The sequence below is a fragment of the Paramormyrops kingsleyae genome, chromosome 25 (genome assembly GCF_048594095.1).
Source record: "Paramormyrops kingsleyae isolate MSU_618 chromosome 25, PKINGS_0.4, whole genome shotgun sequence".
Classification (NCBI taxonomy): Eukaryota; Metazoa; Chordata; class Actinopteri; order Osteoglossiformes; family Mormyridae; genus Paramormyrops; species Paramormyrops kingsleyae.
This window is the reverse complement of record NC_132821.1, coordinates 28,041,473-28,061,328: the sequence shown is the minus strand read 5'-3', so window position 1 is coordinate 28,061,328 and position 19,856 is coordinate 28,041,473. Positions and strand designations below refer to the sequence as shown.

At 46.8% G+C, this 19,856-nt stretch overlaps 2 protein-coding genes across 4 annotated transcripts in view; one reads left to right on the top strand and one right to left on the bottom strand.

Annotated features, from left to right (window-relative positions):
• Positions 1–2,240, top strand: part of LOC111853094 (rap1 GTPase-GDP dissociation stimulator 1-like) — a 22,961-nt gene extending 20,721 nt beyond the window's left edge. For all 3 annotated transcript variants that reach the window (XM_023829657.2, XM_072707606.1, XM_072707607.1), the window contains 2 exons: positions 38–166; positions 251–2,240. In XM_023829657.2, the coding sequence (XP_023685425.1) occupies positions 38–166; positions 251–378 (257 nt within the window). In that variant the 3' untranslated portion in view covers positions 379–2,240. The remainder of the gene's footprint in view (positions 1–37; positions 167–250) is intronic.
• LOC111853095 (tetraspanin-5-like) lies at positions 1,350–19,856 on the bottom strand. The gene is made up of 10 exons (XM_023829661.2): positions 19,449–19,856; positions 12,502–12,552; positions 10,260–10,406; positions 8,708–8,878; positions 8,179–8,304; positions 6,884–6,931; positions 4,965–5,081; positions 3,798–3,859; positions 2,744–2,799; positions 1,350–2,422 (listed from the first exon to the last, which is right to left on the bottom strand). Exons 1-9 carry the CDS (start codon positions 19,527–19,529, stop codon positions 2,787–2,789), a joined length of 816 nt encoding a protein of 271 aa, XP_023685429.1. The 5' UTR covers positions 19,530–19,856; the 3' UTR covers positions 1,350–2,422; positions 2,744–2,786.

Sequence of the window (19,856 nt, the reverse complement as noted above, 5' to 3'; positions counted from 1 at the left end):
ATTGTTGACATTGTGTGTTTTTGTGCGTGACGCGCAGACGTGGCGGAGGGAGACTTTGAGAGAAGCGGCCTGGTGCAGGTTCTGCACAGGCTGCTGTCGGACGAGCACAGCGCCCCCGAGATCCAGTACAACTCCATGATCCTTGTCTGTTCCATCATGGGTTCTGGTCAGTGAGCGCCGGGGTCCCAGAATTCTCAGCGCTTACTCACATCTGATTTGTGTTTGAGACCCGCGCTGTGTGTTACCGCAGAGCCCCTGCATCGAGCTGTGCGGAACCTGCCCTTCCTGGACCTGGTGGCCAAGCTGCGAGCGCATGAGAACCAGACGGTGGCCCGGCAGGCGTCGCTGACGGAGCAGAGGCTGACGGTGCAGGGCTGAGGGACCTTCCGTCCACAGTCCTGCCTCATCGCCATAACGCCTCTGCATGCCGACATGAAACCTGAGCCCCATCCGAGACGCCCTCACCATCCTTCCAGCAAAACAGAACCATTTTTTTCTACATCGTCGCGACGGCGCCCCCTGTTGGCCTGGCTGCTCATTGTCCCGTCAGTGACGTACCGGCATTCATCCTCAGAGGCCTGTGTGTTCACTCCACCCCCCACCCCCACATAGATGGGGCTATTGCTGTGTGTTCACCCCACCTTCCCCCCCGGCTGTTTGAGAGAACAGGTGATGGGTGCCCCCTGCTGGTCGTCCTCGATAAAAATTTCCCAAGAAATTCCAAATCATAGTGTTTAGGACGCTGACTTGGTGCCGTGTTCAGTGCGTGGTGGAGGTCACATGACATAGTGCTGGAGCCAGCATCCCTATAGGAGCAGCTCAGCCACAGTGCTGAGCTCACACCACAGCACTCTACCGTACCCGCGTTTAGCACCTGGCTTCTGTGTATCACTCCCTGCAGCACCCCTTCTCATCACCATGACCACCAGGAAATCCTGTCCGGCCGCTCACTAAGCACAAGTATGATTGCCGTACATTTCCGCTGGACTGAAAACGACGACCAAGAAATGATGCCGATATTAAAGCTAATCGTGAACGATCGTTTTTTGCTCTTTAAATAGTGCTCCTTTAGATGCTAGCTGAGCAAGATGAAGCGCTCTGATGGGGGAAAACCCTACTTAGATCAGCACACGTTCACATTTTTAAATGCTTTGCTAGAACAGGTGCACCATGGGAGATTAGCTGTGTCCTTCAAAAGGTCTCTGGCCTCCACAGGTGGGTAGATTTAACTGGGTGACTGAAACAAAATCTTGGTCTGGATTTTTACTTTCTGGAGCAGAACTACCCACCTCTGCTGGCCACATAGGAGCAGTGTGTCATTGTTCTTCAGGAACACACGAGACGCCACATTTGGTCATTTCCTCCCGTTTTTATTTCCTACGCCTGTGGCAGTGGGTACAGACATCGGGGGGGGGGGTGTATTTTCCCATGCTGAACTGGGGCTGGGGGTTGAGGTGAAAGTTCAAAGGTCAGTACCCCCTGGTGCTGGGTACGTCGCCACAATTCTGGGTCAGAGTGGAGAAATCCGGTGTCAGATGAGTCAGGCTTCTCTCCACACATGAATCTCCAGGTTGGGGCTGTGTGACTTCCCACGACACACAGATCTGGAGAGCTCCAGCAAGTGAGCGGCATCAGATCTGGGGCAGACTTCAGCTATTTCCTCGACTGCAGTTTTTTTGCCAGGGAGGGTTAAAAACACCACACGTGGAAACAATCGGGACAATACTACCCTTTAACGATACGAAACAGAACAATCTCCTCCAACGTCTGAGGCTGTATTTACAAATCGACCATTTGGCAAGGAGTTAGCCGTTCCTGTGAGGCACACCCAGCCTTAATTACGTAATCTTAATTAGAATAATGCTGAGGAATGGACAGACTCCCCTCCTCCTCCTAAGACAAACAATGTAATATTTCTCCACAGTACAAACTAATATCATTCCTGGCTGCTGTGACACAGTGTACAACCAGGGACACAACCTTCTAGGTAGTTAGAACATTTCATGTAAAGACTTCCTATACAAAATGTCAGATCAGAGAGTTTAGCGTTACAAATTAGTATCTTACTGTGTAGTAATTTTGCAAAATTGTACACACACTATAGAGTGTAGACTTTGCTACTGGTAATCTGCATAGTGCCAGCCTTAGTGATTTCATGAAGTAACCATAGTAACTCTGGTGCCCCCATCAGGCATGCACTGTACGTACACGGCTGCTCTCTGTGTGACAGTCTGTACAGACCGGCGTTTGAAAAACTCATGATACCCATACAAAACTATGAATATATTTATCTATATTGTATATACACGTTGTGAAAGATGCTGTACAGGGAGTCTCCAGTTTATCAGCTTCTTGAGTTACGCGGTTGTAGCTTTTTCTGTCCTTCTCTCGAAGGCGTTGATGTGATGAGCTTGACGTGATCCTTGCGGAAGGAGAGAAGAAATCAGCTTAAATGAAGTGAATGAAATGTGCTGATCATTCTTAGTGGGGGGAAAAAAATCCAGACTCTGCAGGAAACACCACTTAGTCTACATAGTGCACGGTACCTCGCTTCTGGTACTGGAAGGCCAGTTTGCAACAGTCTGCAGATTTCCCTGCTCAAACACACCTTATTCAGCTCACCTGCCAATTGGCAGGTTTAGCAGGAGCACTTGAGCAGGGAATCTACAAACTGTGTCACAGACTGGCCTCCCAGCACCGGAACTGGGGAACCCTGCCCTAGTGGCTGTGGAGTAATACCTACCTGCGTTAACAGGGAAGTCCAGTAGGGGGTGCTGGCTACAATCTCAGCTGTACAAACTGCAAGAGAGGGAAAGAGTTGCACTGCTACTGAGAAAGGTCATGGGGGTGATGGGAGGGGGGGGGCATTTAAAGGGCACAGAAAACTGGGCATGCTCAGAAGGCAAGCACAGGTAGCTGGTACCAGCAGCAACCACCATCAACCTGACCTGGATTCACCATTATAAACAGGTTGCTATAGATGCTGGAACAGAGAGCAATAAGAATTCCTCCAACTGGTTTCTGTGGGTGGCACAAGACGTCGGCAGTCAGTACTGTTTTGTACAGTTCTGGACATCTCCACAGCAAACAGAAGGTCTTTGTTCCGGGGAATGGAAAGCAGCCCACTGATTTATCTTGACTGTTGGCTCAGGTCCCCCGTTCTCGCAGAGCGCGGCCCGGCATGCCCCTGGCAAGGCAGCCGATGGACCAGCACTGTCCCCACTATGTCCGAAGCTCAGTGCCCCTGTGCCTCACACGAGTACTTCGTGTCACCACTAATCAGTCCAACCTTCCCTAAGATGCTCCAGTGCCCTCAGTAAAACATCCTGGAATGCTGTACTTTATATTCATTTAAAAAAATAAACTGCCTTTATACATCCTTGCCACTAGATGGCACTATACATTAAAAAAAAACTCTATATTATATAGTCAGCTCATGGGTGCTTAAAGTAAAGGTTGCATTACCTGATTGTGAAAGAGTTAATAATAAAACCAGGGACTAAAATTACTGAGAAAACATGAAAAAAAATCCAAATCCATTCACTGCAAAACAAAGATGAACAAGGGCAGGTTTGAAAATGTATCTGTAATTAATCCTTGAGTCTTCTGTGTGAGGAAGCTGGACTGGGCCACCAGAAGCGATACCAGATCTTCCCCACATATTACGGGGCAAAGGTACCTCCTTTTGTTGTCCTGAACAATAGACCAAACGCTCAAAGGTGTAGAAGGTTTGTAAAAGCATGTAACCAAATGTGAGGCGTGCCTGACAGACCACAAGACAGCCAAGGCGTGCTCACCAGCTCTCCCTCACCACCTCGATGTCGCTCACGAGATTCTGGGCCAAGCAAATACCGAAAATCTGGAGGGGAAAACAAAAAACACAAAAGAATTAGCCAGAGAATCATTGAATACTTAGTTTGACAGTTTTAAACGCATCTGCATCAACAAGAAACGACATCAGGATCCGTGGAGCTTCTATCTTCCAGTAATTGTTAAGTAAGTAAGTATGTAGCTTGTTTAAATAGCACCTTTCAAGAATAAATGTCACAAGAAAAAAAAATTATATATATATATATATATATATAGGAACATCAGTAAAAGGTTTGTCTGTACGAATAAGTTTTCAGATGCCATTTAGAAGAGCCCATACTGCTGGCTTATCTAATGTCCATGGGCAGACTGTTCCACAGCTTTTGGGGGCTAGAACCACGAAAGCTCCATCAGGCCTGGCCTTATACTTAGACCTGGGGGGGTAACATGAAGATCTGAGTGTCCCGTTGGCTGAGTTTGCAGTCGAAAGGTCACAGATACAAGTGTACGTCTGATTGTTAAGAGTAAATAAAAGAATCTTAAATTCTATCCTATATTTTTCTGGTAGCCGGGGTAAAGAAGACAGAGCCGGAGATATATGTGCTCTGTAGCCGGTTCTGCTTAACAGTCCAGCGGCAGCATGTGTCTTTGAATGTTTTTTATATCTGGGTGTTGTATCTACCACGGTTGATCTTTATGGTGCAGGGCAGTGCTGCATCTCTACTTTACCCAGAATGCTCCACTACAGGCCCACTTCTGGGGCATTCCTCCTAGCCGCCCCAGAAGCTGTGCTCCGTCACCCTGAAGCATTTCCCTTCTCATCTACACCCCCACACGTCCCATCAGGGTCTGGGACTCCTCTGACACGACGGTGGACTCTGGGGTCATCGTGCAATAGAATGTTCCGGGACTGACTGGAAACAGATGTTGGCTTTCCAGGCGTGTTTCACAAAAGGGTTATGGCCGCCAGACTGATTTTATTTTTCTACTGACAGCCCACCCAGAAATGTAAATTGTAAGATTCTGTGTATTCTCAGTTTTGCATACAAGTCATGCGATTGCCTTGGCTGATAGGTGAATGTGAGGGGAATTACTGGGAAGCCTTGTGTGGTGGAGATAGTCACCCCACTGTGCCACCAGAAGGAGGCGCTCACCTGCAGCAGCGCGATGCCGATGAAGATCCCCGCCACCACAGTCAGGTTGTCCTGAAGCCACTTCTCAAACTGGGGGACGCAGCCCTTGACGTGGATGAACATCTTCTGCTCCGACTCCTGGAACCAGAGCAGAGACGTTTCATTTATGGAGCCCCACGGGACGAATATCAGCTATCAACGTCTTAGGTAACGACCCAGTGGAAAAATTCACTCTTCAGCACAACAGTGCTTCTGGAATTCTGCTAAACGCCAACCGGAAAAAAAAACTAAAATAGAAAAATATCTCAAGAATCCCGAGAATATGATGCTGAATTTGTGGGTCTGCCATCATCTGTGTGAATAACTTCTATGAAGTTTCTGAACGTGTCCGTGCTAAACTCAAGGAGAAGTTTACTGTGCAAAGTTAAAGGAAATGTTTAAGGCTGTTTATCTCAGTAGTAGACATATATTTCTCAGAACAAAAAAAAAACACAATTCAACATTAGGACACATGAAAATTAAGAGTAAAAAAAATATGAATTTCTTCTGTTCTCCAAAAAATGATTGATATCTCATTGGATGTCTAGATGAACACCAGGTCAGCTCCCAAACCTCATCAGGGACACCTCAGCTTCAACTCGGGATACAGTAACTTCTACCACCAGCTCACTTAATTGATTAATTTGCTATGATAATAAGAGTCAGTGAGGTAATGATTAGTCAAACGATTAGCTGATGGATGAGTCAAATTGCATGGTTGTATTGGACGGTTGCTGCAAACACTGGGGTGATTTTAGGTGTTGAAATGACTGAGCTCACACACTTTGACAGGCGTATCATCATAGTCTTACACCAACATGAAGATCATCTAAACATAATTTTCTTTGACTGCCTAAGACCATTGGATTGTTCTCTAAATAAAGGTGTTTGTTCAGTACAGGTTTGTTCATGGTTCTGCACCTGCCTCAGCAGGATGTACCCTATTAATTAGCACCATCCGTGCTGCACAGGAACAATGGTAAATTCATCACAAGGCCAAGAGGCAACCGGGCGGGGGGGAGCACACAGTGACTAAATAAATCAAGGGCAGGGAAAAAGACCAAAGCCCTCATAATTCTGCCTTCTCTGGTGTCTAGCTTTCTTTGTTGTCCTCTAGGTTTGTATTTTTGATATTACTTGTAGATCAGTGCCTCCTCACTTCCCCACTACATCGATGACCCTCCCAAGCCCCCGAGACCAGTGGGCTCACATGTCAGCCCCCCCCCCCCCGTGCTGGAGCGGCTTGCCGATTAAGCCCCTGCCGAGTTTGATCACAGCTCTGTTTTGCTCATCGACTCCAAGAAAACATTAAAGAGCACGAGAGTAAAGAGAATGAGCTGCAGATGCTCCGACATGGTGAGCCAAAACCTTTAAGGAGATGGAGGGCTGCTTAGGAACAGATTCCACAGTGGATGATGAGGGGGGGCGTGGTCTACAGAGGACAGAAAGGGGGCGTGGACGATAGAGAACAGGGCTGAGTCAAAAGGACAGTTAGGGCGTGGTTCTGAGTGTGAAGAACGAAAGGGCTTGGTCAAAAAGACAGTTAGGGGGTGGTTCTGAGTGTGAAGAACGAAAGGGCTTGGTCAAAAAGACAGTTAGGGGGTGGTTCTGAGTGTGAAGAACGAAAGGGCTTGGTCAAAAAGACAGCAAAGGGGTGGAGTCACCGGGAGATAATGAGGGGGTGGAGTCAAGAGAAGGTAGGAGAATCTAGGGGGTGGAGTCACTGGGAGATAATGAGGGGGTGGAGTCAAGAGAAGCTAGGGGTGGAGCTTATATAGGACAATGAAGGGGAAGTGCTGACAGGGCAGGAAGGAGGTAGAGTCAAACAGAGGACAATGAAGGGGTGACATTGACAGCAAGGTGGTGGGTCAAAAGAGAATGGGGGGGCGAGGTCGGCTCACCGGTTTTCCTCGTATGTCGTAGCCACACTGCGTGTTGATGACATCCTCCTACAATGAGATCACATGGGCTTTGGGTTAGTCTTAGCTGCGTGTGTCGGGGCCACCCTCCCGCACCCAGCCAGACCAGACTAAAGGATGCCTGAGACTCACTTTAAATGATGGACAGCATCTGCGATCGATTTTTAAAAACCAAAGTACACGTGTTTATATCTGTTCATTTAAGTGATTATCCGAATGGCATTCATACTGCTAATGTTCAAATATTCCATTTATCTAAATAAAATGTGACTTCGGTTACAATATTTGAAGGAATATTAAGTCGCATATTTCAGCAAAGATAATTTATTCTCCTCCATATTTCTGGGGAGCCATGGTTGATTTTGGGACAGAGCTGCTCCGTGGGAGGTTCCCAAGCTAGCAGTAACTGGCCTGAGATGTGAGCGCCGGTCTGGCGAAGCTGTAGCCTGGGGAAAGACCCTGATGGTTATCAGCCAGGCCCTGTACCAGCCGCTTTTTAAGAGGCCGCCAACATCCCGTGTTGTCTGAGTGCCCCCCCTCCCCCCAGCTATACATGAGGCAGGCCACGGGGCACAGCGGCACGGGGCTCACAGATTACCACAGAGGAGAGCTTAATTAAAACCCCAAAACACTGGCTTAGTTAAAACCCTGAACAGTTGGTTTAGTTTAAACTCCCAAAACACTTGCTTAGTTAAAACCCCAAAGCACTAGCTTAGTTAAAACCTCGAAACACTGGCTTGGCTAAAACCCCGAAGCACTGGCTTAATTAAAACCCCTAAGCACCAGTTTAGTTAAAACTCCCAAAACACTGGCTTAGTTAAAACCCCGAAGCACTAGCTTAGTTAAAACCCCGAAGCACTAGCTTAGTTAAAACCCAGAAGCACCAGTTTAGTTAAAACTCGCAAAACACTGGCTAAGTTAAAACCCCAAAGCTCTAGTTTAGTTAAAACCTCGAAACACTGGCTTGGTTAAAACCCCAAAACACTGGCTTAATTAAACCCCCGAAGCACTGGCTTAGTTAAACCCCCGAAACACTTTGGCATGAAGGCTTTAATGAGGGCCTGAACCAGAGATCTCCCTCTTTGCTAAAGCTTCTTTGTTGGAGTCTAGCTGACTCTTTGTTGTGCTTTCTGTCCTTTCTGTAACTGTTCTGTGGCAGAGCTGCTGTTAAGCTGTACAGAGGATGAAGTGAAGGATAGGGGCATTGGGGAGGGGGATTCGTGTGAGGGATTTGTGTGAGGGATTCGTGTGAGGGATTTGTGTGAGGGCACTGGTACCGCGGGGTCCTTGGTGCAGCATGAGAAAGGTACTCCACACTTCTCACGGCTGGGGTTGGAGTCTGTGCAGTTGAAGTAGACGTTGAGGTCCCAGTCGTGAGCACTGAAGGCCCCACAACACTCCCACTGGGAAGGACAAAAAAGGAGCTGTCACCCAGCAAGCAAGAAACTGTGACTCCACTGTCACTCTGCCATGACTCCATTGTGACTCAGGCGGAAACCAAGGAGACTCAACATTTGGCTCTAGTTTGTCACACTTATCTATTAACTGGAATCGACTGGCAGGATTGTTAGAATGTTTTAACAGCACCACAAGGCTCTGTACAGTCTGCAGACATCAGGGCTGCATATCACAAACACTCCCGTTAGCAACTTATGTAGCTGGACTCATTCAGTTGCATGAGTAAGTTGCTAATGTAGTTCACAGCTATGCTTTTGGGAAACGTACCCCAGCAAGGTGCCTGGCCAGGAGTTCCTATGGAAACAGAGCCCTGGTAGAGCTATACATCGGCGACGGCAGCATGCTTACATATTCCTGGGTGAAATCGATAAGGTTCTGCAGGTCGATGTCGTCCCTATAAGCCCTGATGTTGTTGTCGATAAAGATGTTGAGCTGGTCCTTGATCCACTCCTTGAAGACGAAGGCCAAGACGCCGGCGGTCAGCTCCAAGAAGAAGATGATCCCCAAGAACACGGAGAACTGGAAGGGATGAAGTGAGCGCCTCTGTTTGCACTAGATACTTGGACACTGGTCATTGTGGAAAAGTATAATATTTATCATCACCAGGACAACTGAGTCACCACTTACAGTGCTCACAGAAAGTCTTTGGAATGCTTATTCAATTCTGTAATAATGTTGCAAATTTTCTGGTTTCATAACGAAAGTCCATTGAGAAGCAATGTTTAACATATCTGCACATAACTTCTGCACAAAGATTTTCTTTTTATTAAGTGTCATAATTATTTTTGACTGGCTCATTACCATTATTGCCGTTTTGTTATTAATTGCAATTGTAGTCACTGGCTCCCAAAGGGATACCAAACACAAATGTTTGGTGTTATATGGCATTATCAGGGTGTTACTAATTAAAAAGCACCCAGTGGAACTGCTTGTCAATGAACTATTTAACTCAGAACAGTTCTCTTAGAGCTACAATTTGGGTTTCAATCTATTAGTACTTGAAATGTTTTGCTTCAAAACTTCCAGTTGTTTCTAATGTATTTTTAATATATTTTTTTGTAAACATATGAAAGAAGCAATTTTTTTATAAAACCAATAAATATGAAATAATTTTACTGAATTTAGCAAGCATCCAAAGACTGTCTGTGAGCACTGTATCATAACAAAGAGAACCAGTTTGAATTTGAGACCAGTTATCTGTAGACTGGGACAGCACACAGTTTTCAGCAATCCAAAAACAACTTGAATTTCATTCCTGTTGTCAAAGACACATCAATCCATACAAATCAGAGGCAAAGCATATGTCAGAGTTACACACTATCACCATTCCTCATCGTCTGTTCTCTAATTTCAATAGTTAAAATTCATTTAAAATTTTCATAAAATCATTTTAAAAGCTCATTGCATGGAGTACAAACAGATCATTTGTCTTTGGGACCTTTATTTACTTCTATGAACGGGAGATTAAATCAAATGGTAGAAGCAAATTAACTCAGGCAGTTCTCACTGATAGCTCTGAAATTCCATGCCAGTCTCGACTTTGCGGATCACAAACGGCCTTCACACCGGTCACACCCACAGTCCTGCCTCCCACGTAAAACACGGAGCAACTGGAGTTACTGGCTCCCAAAGTGAGATCTCTGTCAGCACTTACATTTCAGGAGCGTTCAGTCAAAAGGAACATATAAACTGTAAACACAGTCAGCTGACCTCCCAAAACAGTGACCCCCACCCGCACTGTTTTATACTGCTTTTTATTTCTAACTTGTTTTGACATTCCGCTGTCTGGCCGCGATTCCCGAAAAGGCGTTGCCACGGCAACATATGCAAACGTTGCCAGGAGCTTCTTAGGGAGACGAGGGGAATCTGAGACTCTCCGGCGGCAAGGGGGTCGACTTACGAACTTCAGGAGGAAAGTGTTCTCCCTCAGGGCGCCGATGCAACCGGCGAAGCCCAGGATGAACATCACCCCACCCACCACCACGAAGAGCCAGACAGGGTCGAAGCCCCCCAGGTCTGTGATGGAGTAGATGTTGGAAAGGACACCCTAATGGATGAAGAGCAGAGGGTTCAGAAAGGCTGCTGGAGATCACATACACATAAAGATGATTCTGCAATCAATTCACCATCCACAAAACTATGAATCAATTTGGTTATAATACTATGCAAAAGTACCTGTAGGTCAGCTGTTCAAACCCAGGTGTGAGGACTCATCAGCCAATCAGTCCTCTAATTAGTAATCTAATTAGGTAGTTGCCTCAAAAACCTGCACACACATTGGCCCAATCTGGATAAGATTGGCAACCACTGTCTTAGCCAGTCTAGGAAAATGTTTAAGTCGATGTATCTGGGTGTGTATATTTGCTCAGAAAATATATATATATTAACATTTTAACGTATGCAAATTAACAGTGATGCAAAAACAAATGATGCTGGATGAACAACCGCTTCAGTTCCCAAACCTCTCCTCAGGGGCACCTCAGCCGTTCCATGGTTACATTTCACCACCTGCTCACTTAATTAATTAGTTAGTTAAATGACTCAATGAGGTATAGATCAGCCACAGCAGGTGTGGTAGTGGTCAATCAAAAAAAATCATGGGTGTATTAGATAGTTACAGCGTGATTTTAGGTTTAAAATCGCTAAGCTGACACACGTTGACAGACATAATATCATAGTTTTACACCAACATGAAGATCATTTAAGCATCATTTTATTTAACTGCCTAGATCAATGTACATCTACCTGGAATCTGTCATTTAAAGACAAATGCTGAGAACACTGGTGTGGAGGGTTTCAGCAAACGGTAAATACGCAGGGAGAGATCCGTGTGTGATCTCTTACCAAATCTATAAAAGAAGACAACATACCACAATCAGCCATGCTGACCGTGTGCAGCCAGGCCCTGAGCACTGCGGTGTGCAGGTCAGAATGTTCAGGAATTAGTTCTGGGTGTTTCAGAGCTAATTGTACGCTACGTTAAGCTGACAGGACCCAGGACCATCCTCAGCGTTGAGATGACAAAGCCATTAGCTCACTTCCTGTAGGCCGCGTGCCTCTGACATCTGCCCTTTTTGGTGACTCATCGCTGGTTTTTCACCAAGCGGGACCCATTCTACAGGTGTGTCCCACCCTCCCGATGTCTGCCAGATGTCTGCTGCCTCTTCAGCTACTGAGGGGAATTCCTTAATAAGCCACAGAGGTAATGTCTAGGTGCAGCAGGGTATGTCAGACAGGCTCCAGCTGTAAGACGTCACACGTTGCCAGACATTTCTTCTCCCCACTCATCATTTACTCTCCCTGCTCCTCACGTTTTGATCCGCCAAGTCGATGTGGTTGTTCGCCATCTTAGCCGGTCAGCATTTCTGGGCCCTCTTGTCCTTCCTCTCGCTCTAAACCATACGTGGTGTAGCCGTTGCCTCGTAGCCAGCACAGCGGACGGGATGTAAATCTGAGCAGGTCCTCAGTGACCAGCAGGGGGAGCCACTCACGGATATGTCGGAGTTTGGCCTGTCAGCGAGGCTCTCCCTCACCGTTAATCTCAGGCTTCAGTCAGCCGTCTGCTTCACGTCTCAAACCCCTATTAGTGTCTAGAGCGCAGTCATATCTCACCTGTGCTCCATAATCGGACGGTTCTCCTCTGCACTGTTATAGTAACTGGTGATGCTTTTTCCAGAGACATGATTAATGGTACGCTCACGTCAGAGCTTAATTCACCACAGTGAAATGGCTCATTGTTGACACTAAATCAGTGTATATTGAATTCACTTTTAATGCTGGCATTTATTAGTACAGTTTTATTGGAACTTTATTTGAGAACATGCCCGTTAAATGGGGTTATTGATCCCAGGTGGTTAAGATGCCCTGAAGCCCAGGGGGAGTGTGGCTCTGTTAAGGACCTTCAGCCGACATGTTTGATATCATTTTAAGCCAGAGCTAAGGGTTCTTCAGAGCTCAGATTTACACCTGAAGAGCTCCATCCAGATCCAGATTCAGCCAGTTTTTCTATGGACGTGTTTTTCCCCTGAAATTCTGGCTGCAGCATGGGAACACGGAGGAGTGTTCCACTGCACGCACTCATACGCCCTCCGACACCCACGCGTGCCATCATTCACACTGGGGCGTGGCGGCATCACACTCACCTTCTCACTCCATGCCCACAGCCCAATGCCCAGGAAGGCCACGCCAAGCAGCTATAAACAAAAGAGAGACCAGCAAGTTAGCCAGCTGCACCACGGACAGGCGTCACGGAGATACATACAAAGAAACGTCACTGAATTTCCAGAACATCGCCATGGCAACGCAAAGGCTTTGTTAAAGCAGACAAATGAAGGAGCCTTGGGAGACAAGGGGCTGACATGAGTGAACGTGTGCTCGAGCACATGTGTAAGAGGGTCCTGTGTGGCTTGGCAGCAGGCTGGTTTAGTGCGTGACTGCTGACCCCAGATCAGAACTATAAAGTGTTTCCATTGTGCCGGCTCTAGCAGATGAGCTGACAAGGCCGCCTTTCTGCACATCTCAGTCTGCATTTGTCTTTATCCCCCGACACACATTACCACACTAATGAAATAACTCTTCCAGTCAAGCTCCTTTGAATTTTAGGTGCCGCATAAAAAGCTTGAGAGAACAGAGGCTGTTAAAGCCAGAGGAGCAGGAACCTCAATGATCGCACGGATACCTCATTATGGGCTGGATGGGCACCCATCCAGATGGTTTCCATGACAGCAGAGGTGCTTGGCACACCCCCCTCTGCCTACTCGCTCTCCCAGAATGCCTCTCTGCATCCCCTAAGCTCAATACAGGCTGGTCCCCATGTGTCAGACCCCGATGGTATAAACATCCAGACTTCACAACCCACATACACCCCCCACCAAAGGTCTCATCCAGCCCCCGGAGATCCTCGGTGTCACACGCCCCACGCATCTACCGATTCAGAGGAAACCAAGGGCTCACGCATTGTCGGCATTGTCCTGGTACTGGTCAGGAACAGCACGCGGCTCGGACACAAAATGCCCAGCAGAGACCGTCATGCGATGCGCTGAGCAGAACGGCAGCTCATTAGCGGCGCAGCGAGGCGCCTGCCGTCGGAATCTGCTAGAAAGTCCCGAATGTGCTCCAAGTTGGAGTCGGGCCCCGTTCATCCCATGAATAAGGAAAAGTTTCCACTTCCAAGTGGATTCCGGCAAGTCGCTTTGATTCCGTGCCGATACAGGAGAGGCTTTTGCTGCATCCCAGCTGGTGACAGGCACTCGGGTCGGAGCCAGACTGGGAAACACAAGGCCCATTCAGAAAGGCCTCCACTCCCAGTACTGGCAGATGGGTGACTGGGGGTTTTTGGTGTGTTGGTTCAGTCTCTGTTGGACATTTCTATAATCCCCCTTTGTTGCCTCTGGCAGTCCAAATACAGGTAACTGACATCTCTAAATTGCCCCACAATGGTTTGGCAGCCCATACAAGGTGCCCCCCTGATTTGTACCCTGGGTCCCAACCCCCCTACCACTCCAAGACCTCATCAAGTGACTAGAAGATGGATTAATAGATTAAAACTGAATACAAGTCATTTCCAATGACATTTGGCCAATACGATAATACACTGCACTTAGAGTTACCACAGCAACAGAACCATTACATCATCAAACAGGAATAATCAGGTGGCCCTATCTGTCCCACAACAGCCCAGTCTCATGTGAGCCCAAAACATTCCAGTAGGTACAGAGTATCTGTAATAACCACAGACTTTTTGTCAAACATCTGCATTCGATATTAATAGCATGTTTACTGCCAGAGTGGTTTGCTTATATTACATGTTTTTTTTTCCAACATAGTTTTCAAAATAGCCCTTCAGTTCGCCTCTGCTGCGCGACGTGGCATTTGGGCCACGACGGCGCGGCCCATGTAGTCAGACCTCAAATGACGTCACAGACGTCCACAGGGAATGACGGCGCCTTGTGAAAACACACTCTCACGGTTAGTCCGTGGGCCGAGAACAGAAATCCCGGCAGTTAAACCCCGGAAGCATCGGCGAACGACCAGACGGCTACCCCCCAAACGAGCCGCTCCGAAAAGCAGAACAGAGGGACTCTGTGGCCCCCGCCAAACGAGGTCGCCTGGGAATGACGTCACCTATCCACACCTGTGAAGGGGTGTGTCTTTATGTCCCTCTACCCTGCCCTGCCCCCCCAGTGACACGGCAGTACTGTTATGTTACCATGACGCCAGGAACCAATTAATGTTTATTTTGGGCAATACAAGGCAGTTTGAGGCCTCCGGTTAATTAACTTCACGCTGGCCGTTAAATCTGGAACTTTCACTCAACGTAAAAAGAAAAAAGACTGAAATCTGACCGCTATTTTTCCATCACCCGGCGCGACTGTAAAAAAAAAAACAGGACAGAATCCCGTCGCACGGCACGCTGGAGGGTGTGGAACACACCATCCTGTCAGCACTCGTAGGCGGCAGCTGCAAGCTGAATCCCACAGGGGCCAGAGGGGCTGGGGGGCGGGGGGGGGGGGGGGCGTTAACGTTAACAACACCGTAAGCTTGGTATAAGATGGCAGAATATACAGGGAGCTTAGATCTGCTTACAGAGAATGATCGCCAGACACAAATAACTCATACCCAAAACTGACAGCAAAGGGGCTATTGATTACTTGACATATGATACTGGTGCTTCTCTTTGTTAAAATGAGCACCAATAACAACAATCACGACAAGCTGCAAACCAAGCCATTGTCTGGCAAAGGGACAAGGCGGGCATTGTACCGCAAACAATTCATTTTCATCGTCCGTTAATGAACTGCAGTACCCACTTCATAGCCCCACCTCTGTAAAAAAACGTTAGTTGCCCCACTGGAATTGCGGCGGCCGGCAAGCAGCATGAAAGCCCGGGCTACTTCGCTGGAATGTGACCGGGGGGTGGAACCACCCCTGGGAACCAAACTGTTGATCCAAGCAAGATCAGCTAAACGGACCTCGGGCGGACATAGCAAACCTGGTTTGGGTCACTGCTAATCAGAGAGCCACGATCACTGGGGGTGCTGCCCCGGTCACTGGTAACACTCCCAAACTCCCAGCTTGGCAACACAAAGAAATGTGTGACAGATATTTTTAAGTATCATTCTTCATTGGCCATCGCACCAGTACAAGTATAAGAACAAAGAAATTGGTCTTTTCACCGATCCCATCTTATTTTTCATAGTTCAGGGGTCATAGTACAGGGTCAGCCATCATGTGGTGCTCCTGGAGCTGGGGGGGGGGGGGGGTAAGGGCCTTACTCGGGGGGGGGGGCTGAAACTAGCAATCTTCCCATCACAGCCACGGAGACTTAGCCCGCTAAGCCACTCCCTACACAGATGCCTCCTGAACGTCTAGGTCCTGACAGAAGAACAAGCTTAGCCACAGACTGTGAGACGTTTCTGAGGACAGCCGGATAGTCTTTGGGCAAAGAGGCGTCAATCTCCCTCAGCTCTGCTCAGATCAATGTCAAACTCAGCGAACAAGAGTTCCAGTGCAGGAGACCCGGACTGTCCAGGGTGAGGTGATATTAAAACACATCTGCACCAACCTCCCAGTTCAGAGTGTGAATTAATGATTGGCAAAACAAAACTTATCCAGCACCATCCTATTGGTTCACAGCCAAGCAGGCTTCTCCTCTCTGCTACCCATAGGCTGTGAGGAGAATTAATGACGGCACTGCATTTGTTTGGGTTGATCTCCCAAGCATTCAGAAAGAAAAACACCACATATTAGTTTCAGTCTCTCTTCAGTTTGTAAGACTGGATCCAGGGCTGGTTTGCAGTGATTCAAATGGAAATAATATTATTGCTGGCAAAACAAAAGACAGCAATGAAAACTAAGAACATACAAGGGCTTAAGAACAACAACCACCTCCACCATGTCCTTCAAAATGACTACGAGAGGGAATGTTTCATGAAGTACATCCTTCTAATGAAGATGAAATATTGTACCCAAAAGTGACAGAAAATTCATTTTTTGTTTTTTTTTTTTAAAGGAGCAAAACAAGGTGCAGACTAACCCAAGTCAACAAAGCAAAAAAGATGAAGAAATGAAGGCAGGTTTGTCATTACGAGTTTCCCTTTTTATGCAGACATCCTGATGGTCAGCCAAGATAGATGACATCATTCTGGTTCAGGTCATGTGACCGCATCCATGAGTACAGGGGGAAAAATGGCTTGCTCTATGCAGTGAATTTCTTTTCACACCCACACTGCATAGCAGTGTAACACTCCTGGAAAAACAGGATGAGGCACTAAAGCAAACAAACCTCAGTCCTACATACAAGTCTAGCACAAGGATGTCTGTGTCTTGCCAGGACAATTCAGTTCATTACTGAAAAATATTGCAGTCCTTTTAGCGAATCAACATAGAACTCATGCCATACCGGTGCAGATATGGCGCTACACACTGTGGCTAGAAGGGACAACATTTGACAGTGCTGGATAGCACCGTACAGCATAAAGTCCATAGGCGACTAGTCACGACTCTCCATTCACATACTGGGATTTGTCCCCATTTTGCATTTTGAGTTCCTTTTCCTTCCATGTAGGGTTAGTGTCAAAGGTTGTCTGGTATTTCATCAACGAGGATCACGTCTGTTATGGCGTGGCATAATGGGAAGGATGATCGACAGTGCAGCCGGATGGCCACAAGGGGCTTTACTGAAAACAGACAGACTAGCAAAAACAAAAGGGATCACGAGGGATCGAAAACAAACAAAAAAAAAAAGACAGGAGACAAAACAAGAATTAAAGACGCTATAAGCAAACACAAAGGAAAACAGAACCCGACAGCTTCAGGAAACACTGGCAAGGAACAAACACAACGCAGAGCATATGCACAGAGAAGAACAAGAACAAATGCAATGGCTGACAGAGGAAGAGAACAAGGGCAGGAATTCAAATACACAGATAAGAAGGGCCTGATGATGGGTGTGGGCCTTTACTAACTACACACTAGTAACTACAGGGACGGATGACGGTAACTAACAAGCACTGAGGACTTCAGACACTAGGAGAAACTAAGAACATAAAGTAAAACAGAGAATAACTACAAAACTAAATATGAACTGAAACCTAAAACAAGGACCAGTACTGAAATACATAAACAGAAGATGATTAACAAGGGGGAAAACAAAACTCCAGAAGTCCAGCATACTTGGGGATGGTTTCTGGTCGAACTCGAACCCACGACTGTAAGGATGCACAGTTCTCAGCCTCACGCTCATCTGTTCAGCAGTACAGTGGCGTGGGGCGCAGGGGATCACACAGGGAACAGTGAAGGGCGCAAGACTAGGGTAACACAGAATGGGATGGCCAGCGACACCAGCTGGCCAAATAGGGAAATGACAGGAGAGGCTGGGACTGATCCTGGCCATGTCAAAAAAGTGCGAAAAACAAGACGCTGATTGGCATAGGGGATAAGGACGCCCATGATCATCATACCCAGTTAGCTATTCTTCAAGCCCCTGAAGAAATCTCACTTGACTCAGCTGAATACGGATTAGGTTTGTCCAAAAAAAAAACGCGACTTGAGTCTGCTCCCAGAGAGTAACCTTATCCCTGCTGTGAATCCAGACACGTGTCCCTGCAGGTATTAGCGGGGGAGACCCGCATCCTTACACAGCCATCGGCATTAAAACGTGCAACAAGGGACACCGTCTGCATGGCCAGCCCCAGTAACAGGGATCATACGCCGCTGAAAATAAACTGCTTTAAAATACATAAAGGCAAATGACAGCCACGCAGAAGGGATCCGCGGTGGCATATAAACATGGTTTATAGGGGCTGTTTTATTGGGATTGGATGTTTCCTGCGAATAGAATTCCTTATCGGTGCTGTTGCCGTGTCGTGTGGAGGCAGATGTTTCGTACTGATTATGCTCCTACTGTACCTTAACAGATAGCAGTAGGCCTATGCGGGTCACACTGATCTCCCACCTCACAAACGCAAACAAGTATTTTTATCTGGATATGACGCGCTATTTCTGTACCACTGTGGTCACTATATAATGGGCTCCGAAGACCATTTCCAGGATTACATCACCCTTTCTCAAATAGGAAGGGGGGGGGGGTTCATTATCTCCCTCCCCCGCCTAATAAAGGCGGCCCTGCGGGTGGCATCCCCCCTCTATGCAGCGCATAATGCGGGGAGGGACCAGGCGACGGACGCCGGGCAATAAGCGGGGAAATGGGGTTACATTTCACGGAGCTACGGTCACGATGTCGACATTATTCCTATCGACATCACAGCCAGGCAAAGGAACCACCCCCCCTCCCAAGTCTGAATTGTTTGCGAGACAGAAATAGTATCCACTGCAAAGCCATTATACACGCGTCGATAAACCGGGAAAGACTAAATGCAGCACGAGTTTCCTACTAGCCATGAACGTTTATGACTTAAAATGCGTTTTCGCCATACCGTATTACCCTGAATTATCCCAGTTTGCTAAAATATTAGGGTCCGTTAAAATACAAGAAAACACTTTCTATTTACTGCATCCCATAATATTCAGAATATTCGGAAATAAAAATATATACATTAGCTGTTTGAATAGGCGTAAATGCAGACCAGAAAACGGCGTTTTCCAGTGACCGATGTTCCCGAAATTCACATCCTAACGTTGCCTGGCTGCACAATAAAGGTATCAATCGATAACACGTCAACATCGAGGCGCTCGTCTGAATCACACAATGAGGATGCTAAGGCCACTGCCTAAATGAAGATAAATTACATTAAAGGTCTTTAGAGAACGTCTCTAAATAACAAGCCTGCCTGTACGATGCTAGCCAGTCGATCTAAAAATCCAATTAAAATACACATCTTGATACAAATCAAGCAAGTTTTGATTTCTGTCCGTACATTACAGGTGAAATACACTATAAACTAATCTAAACTTCAGCAACTGTACATATATTCACGGTGTCTGAATATAATAGAAATAAACAAAGACAATCCGACATAAAATGATTTATTTTAGCCCATAAGATGGGGCCTAACATCAGCACATCGCAAATGGATCAACCGCTACGTTCATAATTACCATCCCAATAGTAAAACGAGCAACCGCTTACCCAAAATATAATGTTGAATCCAAATATGAAATATTTGATGCAGCAACTGACTTCATGAGCTTTGTAATGTTTCCCTGACATTATGGGTTTTCATTAGAATACGCTTTGCTCCGGTATTAAACACTGCTTTTAAGTCATATAAGTAAGGCAGGTTTTAGAGACCCGGCGATTCAACGAAGTGCAAAACTATTTTATTCACATCTGAAAAAAGGCGACATGGTTTCTCCTTCTTTTGCTCAGGCACGCGGTCAAACAAGCATCCGTCGAAGTCAGAGGTTATAATTTATATTAAAATTAAAATCCGAGCGCCGGGCTACTCTTCGGACATCGCCGTTTAATATAACGGAGTTCATCTGGAGGTGTCATAGACGGGCTGCGATCATGCCTCCGCAATCATGGCTGTTCAGT

Coding starts and splice junctions, on each gene's coding strand:
- LOC111853095 (XM_023829661.2), bottom strand. CDS start 19,529: ATGTCAGGGAAACATTACAAAGCTCATGAAGTCAGTTGCTGCATCAAA. Junction 10,407..12,501: donor TGTGGGCATGGAGTGAGAAG/GTGAGTGTGATG, acceptor TTCATCCATTAG/GGTGTCCTTTCCAACATCTA. Junction 5,082..6,883: donor ACGACATACGAGGAAAACCG/GTGAGCCGACCT, acceptor CTCTGGTTCCAG/GAGTCGGAGCAGAAGATGTT.